Source organism: Mandrillus leucophaeus, unplaced genomic scaffold, assembly GCF_000951045.1.
Source record: "Mandrillus leucophaeus isolate KB7577 unplaced genomic scaffold, Mleu.le_1.0 Scaffold143, whole genome shotgun sequence".
Taxonomy (NCBI): domain Eukaryota; kingdom Metazoa; phylum Chordata; class Mammalia; order Primates; family Cercopithecidae; genus Mandrillus; species Mandrillus leucophaeus.
In genome coordinates this window covers 4,073,424-4,083,796 of record NW_012101399.1, presented here as the reverse complement: position 1 = coordinate 4,083,796, position 10,373 = coordinate 4,073,424, and the positions used below count along the sequence as shown (strand labels likewise).

Genomic DNA, 10,373 nt, shown 5'->3' with positions numbered 1-10,373 from the left:
GGGCTACAGAGTGAGACTCCGTCTCAAAAACAAAAACAAAAACAAAAAACAAACAAACAAAAACAAATCAGTAGGTCTGGGGTGGCGTCTGAGGTTCTGATTTTTTTTGTTGTTGTTGTTGGAGTCTCCCTCTGTTACCCAGGCTGGAGCGCAGTGGCACAATCTTGGCTCACTGCAGCCTCCGCCTCCCAAATTCAAGCGATTCTCCTGCCTCAGCCTCCCAAGTAGCTGGGATTACAGACGTGTGCCACCATGCCTAGCTAATTTTTTTAAACTTTTATTAGGGACAGGGGTTTCACTATGTTGACCAGGGTGGTCTGGAATTCCTGACCTCAAGTGATATGCTTACCTCGGCCTCCTAAAGCGCTGGGATTATAGGCATGAACCACCAGGCCTGGCCTCAAGTTCTGACTTTCTAATAAGCTCGCAGCTGATAGAAACACTGCTGGCCCTTGGAATAAGAAGGGTAGAAGTAGCTACCTAGATAGCTACTAGATAGCAGGAGTATCTAAAACGTTCCGAAGTGCCATGTTTTCTTAGTTTTTAAGATTTTTTTTTCCTCCACTGCTGTCACCTCTTGTTGCTATTAACTTGCCTATTTTTTACCAGCCTCTTCCCTCACTTCTGTCAAGGGCTGAAACCAGATTAATCAAGGGTCTAAGAAGCATGTTTAAAGTGATGGTAAAGCACCTGGCCTCGGTAACTTATCATTTGAAGCAGCAGCTTTGCTTATGTTCTGGTTCTCAATGGGCCCCACAGAGGAGAGCTATTTATATGTATACCATTTAGAGGCATAAAGTTTTACTACATTTAAAGATTAGCATATACCATTTTATGTTACTTAGCTTAAACAATTTTAAGTTAAAAGCAGTATCTATAAAGAGGTAGAAGCACTTTGGTGTGCTGAAAAACCTCCATTCTTTTCAATAACATATTCAGACATAGGGTGACTTAAGTATATAAAAAAATCAAAAGACAAATTTTAAAAAGATTAATGATCAGGAATTCAGGAATTATTAACTGACAATGTGTCCCTTAACTGGGATACAAAATTGTGCCCACATGGGCATTTTTTAGGGAGGTCTTTTGATTTCCTGAAACCCATCCCTTACTATTCAGGTTAAGTGTGTGGGTAGCCAGCCACTGGGCATCTGCCTTGATGAAGCCCCGCCAGGTGATTCTGGCAGTCAGCCAGGCTTAGGAACTGCTGGGATGGATATATCGCCCTCACTTTTAATTCAGCTTTTGATTCACTCTCTCGCTGGCTCACTCTCTGTCTCTTTTGCTTGCTTTCTCACTCTCCCTGTCTTGCTCTCTGTCTCGCTCTCTCTCACTCTTTCGCTATCTCTCTCGCTCTGTCTCTTTTTCTCTCTGTGTGTGTCTCTCACTATCTCTCTGTCTCTTTTTCTCTCTCTGTGTGTCTCACTCTGTCTCTTTCACTCTCTTGCTGTCTCTCGCTCTCTCTTGCTCGCTCTCTGTCTCTGTTGTTCTCTGTCTCTCTTGCTGTCTCTCTGTCTCTCACTCTGTGTCTCTTTCACTCTCTTGCTCTCTCTTGTTCTGTCTCTCTCTTGCTCGCTGTCTCTTTCGCTCTCTCTGTCTCTCTCGCTCTGTCTCTCTTGCTGTCTCTCTTGCTCTCTGTCTCTTGCTTTGTCTCACTCTCTCTGTCTCTCTTGCTCTCTGTCTCTCTTGCTTTCTGTCTCACTCTGTCTCTCTTGCTGTCGCTATCTCTTGCTCTTTCACTGTCTCTCTCACTCTGTCTCTCTCGCTCTCTGTCTCTCTCACTCTCTCGCTCTCTCTCACTCTCTGTGTGTGTCTCTCTCTTTCACTCTTTCGCTCTCTCTGTCTCTCTCACTCTTTTGCTCTGTCTCTCTCTGTTCTTTCTCCACTGAAACTCTTGAAATGTAATGGTTTATCGTGTGGCTTTACCCTAGGGGAAAAGATTACCTTGAGGTTGTGTTCAACAGAGGAAGAAACAGCAGAGCTTCTAAGCAAAGTCCTCAATGGTAACAAGGTGGCATCTGAAGCATTAGCCAGGGTTGTTCATCAGGATGTTGCCTTTACTGACCCAACTCTGGATTCCACGGAGATCAATGTTCCACAGGACATTTTGGGAATTTGGGTAGACCCCATAGGTAAGTATAGGAGAGTATGTTTGTTATTTACAATCTTTTTTGGTGGTGGCAGTGGGGGGGGGGAGGTTGGAAAAATAAAAATTATTGAGTGTAGTTTAACTCTCCTAGAAGTTTTTAAAAATTTGAAGTTTTAAAACAATGAGAGTTGAGGTGTATGTGTCATGTGTTCTGTATAAATACATATATATTATAGCTGTGTGTCTATATACACATATCTATAACAGGTACACACATACAGGCACACATGCCAAGATGAACTAACTTATCTTCAAAAGACTGGTAAGTAAATGAGAGGATGAAGTGAGAGCAGTTATGACCAATTGAGCACACATGCCATTTAAAGAGCACTTAGCTTTAGCAGATTGTTGCCATATGGGAGTCCAGGCCAGCTCTTCAGATTTTTAAAGAGAAACCAAGATCCAAGGTTTTCAGCGATATATCCCAATTCCTAACCATTAGCTACTAATTCAGTTAAACAAGCAAACAATCAAAAAAGCACTGTACAGGTCAAGCAAAAAGCTTAATGTGACGCATGAGCAGTTTGTGAGCCCTGTATAAGCTCTACGTTTTTTTGGTCATGATTGTGATAGAACCATAATATATAATCCATTGTTTCCAAAGTGTAACCCTTCTACCCTTTTTTTTTTTTTTTTTTTTTTTTTGAGACAGAGTCTCATGTTGCACACAGGCTGGAGTGCAGTGGCACAGTCAGAACTCATTGCAGCCTTGTCCTCCTGAGCTCAAGCGATCCTCCAGCTGGGACCCAAGTAGGCAGCACAGGTGCATGCCACCTCACTAGGCTAATTTTTTATATTGTTTTTAGAGAAGGGGTTTTTACCATGTTGCCCAGGCTGGTCTCAAACTCCTGGGTTCAAGCGATCTGCCCGCCTTGGCCTCCTAAAGTGCTAGGATTACAGGCATGACCCACCACGCCCAGCCAGCCTTTATTTTCAATGATGCTATTTAAGTTCTAGGTAATAATTTTAATAAGCTCCCCCTTCCTTTTTTTTCTTCCCCACCCAACACAATAGGACCATTCAAGGAGCAGGCAAACTCCTCCCTGGGCCCTTCCCATCCTACAAGTGTATTCACAGGATGATATTGAAATAGGTTTAATCTTCAGATAATTATATCACATTCAGCCAGTGGATGATATATGGAAACTAAAAACCTTTCCCCAAATCTTTGATCATTTAAGGGTAAATTGGCATCAGTTATAGTTTCTGAGGGACAGAGATCTCCTGTTTGTTGGTTCTGCCCTGAATTGATTCTGTTTTCAAGCTCTTTGAAAATCTTTTGCCAGGCACATCCTTAGCCGTGTGCTAACTCCCTAGACATCGGCAGTCAGCTGCTGGCATGCACATCTCTTAAGAGGAAACCTAGTTTCTCTGCCTCTGTTTCATAGGAGCACCATTACTTTCTTTTTTTGGTGCCACCATCATTGTCTCTTTCTTCCTTCTAACTTGAGGGACCAAATAATAATAGTAAAAGATAATTTTACCTATGACCGATTACGGGAAGGGGGCTTTTCTTTTTTTCTTTTTCTTTTTAACATTTTTGTGGGTACATAATAGTGTATGTATTTCTGGGGTACATGAGATGTTTTGACACAGGAGCGCAGTGTGAGATAAGCACATCGCAGAGAATAGGGTATCCATCCCTTTGAGCATTTATCCTTTGAGTAATAAACAATCTAGTTACACTCTTTATTTTATATTGATTATAGTTACTCTATTATGCTATCAAATAGTAGGTCTTTTTTTTTTTCACCCATTGAAGGAGGCTTTTCCATCTCACATTGTACTAGTCCTCTGATTAGTAGTATTTCTAAAATAATCCCACCAATTATTCTGGTTATTACTTTTTAAATGCTTTTGATAAGTAACAAATATTTGAATGCCTGTTATATGCAAGTCGCTATGCCACAGGAACTATAGACACATCCTCTCCCTTCAAGAGTTCTCACATAGTCAGGAAAAATGAAACACAAGCAATTTAGAAGTACAAGAGGCCAAATAACAATTCAATACAGTGACATCCAAAGGTAAAAAATTATTGCTTACCAAATCAGTAGAAGAGAGAAATGATATGGAACAGAGTCTTCTAAATAATCTTTACCTGAATCCAAACACATTTGCTTCCTTTTTCAGATTCAACTTATCAGTATATAAAAGGTTCTGCTGACATTAAATCCAACCAGGGAATCTTCCCCTGTGGACTTCAGTGTGTCACCATTTTAATTGGTGTCTATGACATACAGACAGGGGTTCCCCTGATGGGAGTCATCAATCAACCTTTTGTGTCACGAGACCCAAACACCCTCAGGTAACAGGCAAATATTTTTGGTATATTATAGTTGTTAGAACTTGTGACCTCAGCTTTGCTTATTGTTAGGATTATCACTATATGACATTCCCATGACTTAACACATAGGAGTGTTCACATTGAAAGTCTGCATATTTGAATTAAAGTTCTATTTTCAATCTTAGATTTGCATAATTTTATTTGAGGCCAAGTACATGCTGGTAGAAATTTTAAAATTAATACTATCTTGGAGAAATCATAGTTTTACATTTGGAATATAGTAATCCTGTTCCCTAGAATCCACTCAAAATCAGATTAGTAAAGTGGTGGTAACACTGCCTTCCAATACATTGGGAATAAGACAGCTGCCATCTCTGTATAGCCAGTTGAACTTTGGTATAATTTTAGAAGTTCAAAACAAAATGTGAAAATTATCCTGTGAAAAGATTGGTAGGCATGGCCAGGATCAGAACCTAACTCACACTCCCTTTCTGCCTCCTCCCACCCTTCCATGTACTCTTAAACAGAGTGTAGAAAGCAGCCAGGACCCAGCAGGGCATGGCAAAGTCTAGGTGGAACAAGCAGCTTCAGCTTTTTATTGAAATAGGTCGTATTTTTTCACTTATATAGGATTACATGTTTTTATTGAACCTTGAGTTGCTTCAAGTAACAATCATTTGCTCTTTAATAGTCATAAGTTTATACCTCTTCAGTTTTAATATTTTCCCCCTGCCCCCACCATCTTCCAAACTAAAAATGGGTTTCTGCTATCTTTAAAAGGTTAATAAGAAATTGAAAAGAATTGGAATAATATGCAGACATAATCATGGCCTAGTAATGGAAGTGGTCAACAAAATAGTTTGTGGCACAGATTCAGAGTGAGACTTTGTGGGTTTGAATGCAGATTCTACCACTTTCTAGCTGAGTGGGCCTTAGCAAGTTACTTACTTTCTCTAAGCCTGTTTCCTTATCTGTAAATATGTAACAACACAGACAGTAAGTTAAGCATTGATAAAGGGAAGGTGCTATAATTATTGTGGTTGTCAAAACTAATAACATTGAGTCCATCTTTCTTTGTGTTGGAAGCCAAAGTGAAACTAGTGAATAAGAGAATGAAAAGGAGTTACCAAATAAAGAAAACCTTGTTATAAGGATTGTACAATGCTTGCAGATTGAAAAGAGATATCACTTATCTATTCCTTTTTCCCTATTAAACTTTAAATACTAAAAGTTGTAATGAAATTTTGCAATGGTTCTGGAAGCTGGAAACCCCATAAATGTTTTAGTGTTGTCCTAGATTGATGTGATAATGTCATAAAATTGAAAGCATTTCTAATTGCAACAACTCAGGCAGCTGCACGCATATAAGTAACTTTCGGAAATAAACTAGCTACCTGATATCTATTCCTAGGCTTAAAGGTGTTAAGATTCACCATGTTATGATGAATTGTGTATTTCTTCATATCATTAAGTTTGCAAGTGACATTAGTAATGAAAAACAAATGTGATAATTATCACCAATTGAAATTTTTCTTCCACAGGTGGAAAGGACAGTGCTATTGGGGCCTTTCTTACATGGGGACGAACATGCATTCACTTCAGCTCACCATCTCTAGAAGGAGTGGCAGTGAAATACACGCTGGAAACACAGGCTCCGAGGCAGCATTCTCCCCCAGTTTTTCAGCCGTCATTAGTACAAGTGAAAAGGAGACTATCAAAGCTGCATTGTCACGTGTATGTGGAGATCGCATATTCGGGGCAGCTGGGGCTGGTTATAAGAGCCTTTGTGTTGTCCAAGGCCTCGTTGACATTTACATCTTTTCAGAAGATACCACGTTCAAGTGGGACTCTTGTGCTGCTCATGCCATACTGCGGGCCATGGGTGGGGGAATAGTAGACTTGAAAGAATGCTTAGAAAGAAATCCAGAAACAGGGCTTGATTTGCCACAGTTGGTGTACCACGTGGAAAATGAGGGTGCTGCTGGGGTGGATCGGTGGGCCAACAAGGGAGGACTCATTGCATACAGATCCAGGAAGCGGCTGGAGACATTCCTGAGCCTCCTGGTCCAAAACCTGGCATCTGCAGAGACGCAGACGTAGAGGAACTCTAACCCCGGTGTACATACATAAACTGAACTGTGAAACTGTTTCCGATTATCTCTGTCTTCTGAGGATGGCTTTGTCCTGTTGCTGGTTAACATTCACTTTCCTCTTTTGAGGAGCATTTTTTCATTATGTATTCATAATAATGTTAATTTCAATAAATGACATTCATGCAGTAATTATATTGGTGTATGAAATTCTTACAGTGAATATTGTGCTGTTAGTGCTTGAAACACTTCAGTAAAATATTTGCCAGGTGCAGTGGCTCACACTTGTAATCCCAGGACTTGGGGAGGCCAAGGCGGGTGGATCACGAGGTCAAGAAATCAAGACCATCCTGGCCAACACGGTGAAACCCCATCTCTACTAAAAATACAAAAATTAGCTGGGCTTGGTGGCATGCGCCTGTAGTCCCAGCTACTCGGGAGGTTGAGGCAAGAGAATAACTTGAACCCGGGAGGCAGAGGTTGCAGTGAGCCAGGATTGTGCCACGGTACTCCAGCCTGCTGACAAAGCAAGACTGTCTCAAAAAAAAAAAAAACAAACAAAACTGAGGGAAAAAATCCTGTTCAATTAGTAAAACTATGCTAAACAGCTAAGCAATAGAAATTTCTCTGAAATATAAAGGAGAATACAGGAGGGGTTTGCTTGAGTTTTGTTTCCACTAGAAGGGAAAAATCTGCAATTTTAGCCTGTTGGCAGAACATTTAGAACTGTGAATTTGCATAAGTTAGCCAAGTTTATATACTTTCAACAGTATTCTTGTGTTTCTTATAGGAAGTAAAGCCTGGAACACTGTGGGCTCCCCCTTTGCAGAGACAGGGAGGGAGAGACAGGGACACACACACACAGTGAAAGATAAACAGAAAGAGAGACATATAGACACACAAGCAGAAGGGTACGATGGGTAGAGGTTTCTGCAGTTTTTGCATATTTACTACACTTTACCAAAAACCAGAGGTGGACTTTAGATACACACAACCCTTGTCTACCAGCATCCCACAGTGAATGTTCTCTGAAGTGGACATAAACTACTTTTTCTGTATTCTCTGTGGCAGCCCTGGTAACCAGAGCGTGCCAACTGCAGGGATCAAATCCTCAGCTCTGACTTCATTCTGCCCTGCGCCCCCTGGGGGCCAAAGGATGTTTCTGCAGAGCCTCTATTTACAAATGCATGAAAATAACAATCTTTTTTTCTAATGTCCTTACACTTAAAATTTTTTGACAAATTATGTCTATGTCATATGATATACTCTGAAATATGTATACATTGCAGAATGGCTAAATCTAACATTACCTCACATTTGTGTGTGTGTATGTGTGTGTAGTGAGAACACTAAATCTGTTAGCAGTTTTCGGTTAAACAATACGTTGTTATTAACTATAGTCACCACGTTATAGGATAGATCATTTGAACTTATTCTTCCTGTGTAACTGAAATTTTCTATCCTTTCACCAACATCTCCCAAACACTCCAGCCCCTGATAACCACCATTCTACTCCCTGCTTCTGTGAGTTTGACTTTTTCAGTTTCCATGTGTAAGTGAGGCACATGTAAGTGGTATTTGTCTTTCTGTGCCTGGCTTATTTTACTTATCAGTGTCCTTCAGCATCATCCAAATGACAGGATTTCCTTTTTTATGGCAGAATAGTATCCATTGTGTATACATATTTATACCACATTTTCTTTATCCATTCATATCTTGGTTGCTTTCATATCTTGGCTATTGTCAATAATGTCAAAATGAACATGGGAGAGGAGGTATCTCTTTAATGTACTGATTTCTTTTCCTTTTTTTTTCTTTTTTTTTTTTTTTTGAGATAGGGTCTCACACTGTCACCCAGGCTGGAGTGCAGTGGAATGATCATGGCTCACTGCAGCTCCGACCTCCTGGGCTCAAGCAATCCTCCCACCTCAGCCTCGCAAGTAGCTGGGACTATAGGTGCATGCCACCATGCCTGACTAATTTTTGTATTTTAGTAGAGATGGGGTTTTGCCATGCTTCCCAGGCTGGTCTCGAACTCCTGGGGCTCAAATTTCTCAATTGGAAGGGGAAAAAACTGGATGGAAGAGGGAATCATTATATTCTGTGAACATCTATAATGTATATTCACCGCCAATCTTTGCAGAAAAGCCAAAATGCTTTCTTTAAGCATGTGTCTCTGATGGGTCTGCATTGTTTGTCTTGCGGAAGCCACAACCAGGTAAGTATAATTTCTAGTTTTAATTTCTGTAGAGGAAGAACTTAAAAATATCACAGTGGTGTGTGTTTGTTTTTGAGATGGAGTCTTGCTCTGTCACCCAGGCTGGAATGCAATGGCGTGATCTTGGCTCACTGCAACCTCCACCTCCCAGGTTCAAGCGATTCTCCTGCCTCAGCCTCCCGAGTAGCTGGGATTATAGGCGCCTGCCACTATGCCCAGCTAATTTTTTGTATTTTTAGTAGAGACGGGGTTTCACCATGTTGGCCAGGCTGGTCTCGAACTCCTGACCTCATGATTTGCCCGCCTTGGCCTCCCAAAGTGCTGCCACTGCACCCAGTCAACAATTTTTGGCACATGAATTGTACTCATGTGATGGGAACAGGAGTTGGAGGTAGTGATAGAGGGGTGTTCTACAGAGGAGCCTCTTGGCCATGAAAGTCAAGTGTCTTTCGCATCAGTCTGTGTTTTACAGGAGGAGGGATAGAGAGATTAGTCTGCCAGGTCACTTAAACACAGAGTAGTACAAAGAGAGCCTCAACTACACATCAAGAAGAGCAGTCTTTGGGAATCCAAGTCAACATCCCTTCCTTTCTTGCTCTCACAACCTATATGCAATCACTCAGGAAACTCTCTGGTCTCCACTTTCAAAAATATATCCAGAATTCAGCCATTCCACATCACTCTCCTATACACCACCCTGTTCCAGGGCCTCTTAATGCCTCACCTGGATTATTGTAATAAACTTCTAACTTGCCTCCATACTGTTCATTCTCAGGACAGAAGCCAGAGTTTTCTTTTTCAACACAGATCAGATCACATCCCTTTTCTGTTCAAAATTCTCTAAAGCACAATAAAATACCATCTTATGCCAGTCAGAATGGCCATTATTGAAAAGCAAAAAAACAAAAACTGACGTTGGTGAGGATGTGGAGAAAAAGGGATGCCTATACACTGATGGTGGGAATGTTAATTAGTACAACCTCCATGGGAAAGAGTATGGAGATTTCTCAAAAAACTAAAAGTAGAACTACCATTTGATCCAGCAATCCCACTAGTGGTTTACCCAAAGGAAAAGAAATAATCACTTCAAAAAGACATTTGCACTCATGTTTATCACAGCATTATTCATAATAAGAATCAACATAAATGTCCATTGATGGATGAATAGATTTCTTTAAAATGCGGTATATATGGAATACTACTCAGCCATAAAAAAAGTGAAATCATGTTTCTTACAGCAACATGGATAGACCTGGAGGTCATTATCCTAAATGAAATGACTTAGAAACAGAAAGTCAAAACTGCAGGTTCTCACATATAGGTGGGAGCTAAAAAATGGTTACACATGGACACACAGTGGAATAATCAACATTGGAGATTTCAAAAGACAGGAGTGTGGAAGGAGGTAAGGGATGAGATGCTACCAATGGAGTACAATGTAAACTATTTGGGTAATGGGTACATTAAAAGCCCAGACTTCATTGCACGATGTATCTAAATAACACAACTGCACTTATGCCCCTAAACCTATAAAAGTAAAAAAGAAATAAATTTAAAAAGGAAAGGCAAAAAATGCTTCCAAATGTTTCCTCAACTGTCTTAGGGAAAAAGCCAAAGTCCTCATATAGC

At 40.5% G+C, this 10,373-nt stretch overlaps 1 protein-coding gene across 3 annotated transcripts in view; it reads left to right on the top strand.

Annotated features, from left to right (window-relative positions):
- Positions 1-6,796, top strand: part of INPP1 (inositol polyphosphate-1-phosphatase) — a 44,521-nt gene extending 37,725 nt beyond the window's left edge. For all 3 annotated transcript variants that reach the window (XM_011974238.1, XM_011974239.1, XM_011974240.1), the window contains 3 exons: positions 1,932-2,132; positions 4,283-4,457; positions 5,978-6,796. In XM_011974238.1, coding sequence (XP_011829628.1) covers positions 1,932-2,132; positions 4,283-4,457; positions 5,978-6,536 — 935 coding nt within the window. In that variant the 3' untranslated portion in view covers positions 6,537-6,796. The remainder of the gene's footprint in view (positions 1-1,931; positions 2,133-4,282; positions 4,458-5,977) is intronic.
- Positions 6,797-10,373: the final 3,577 nt, after the last annotated feature.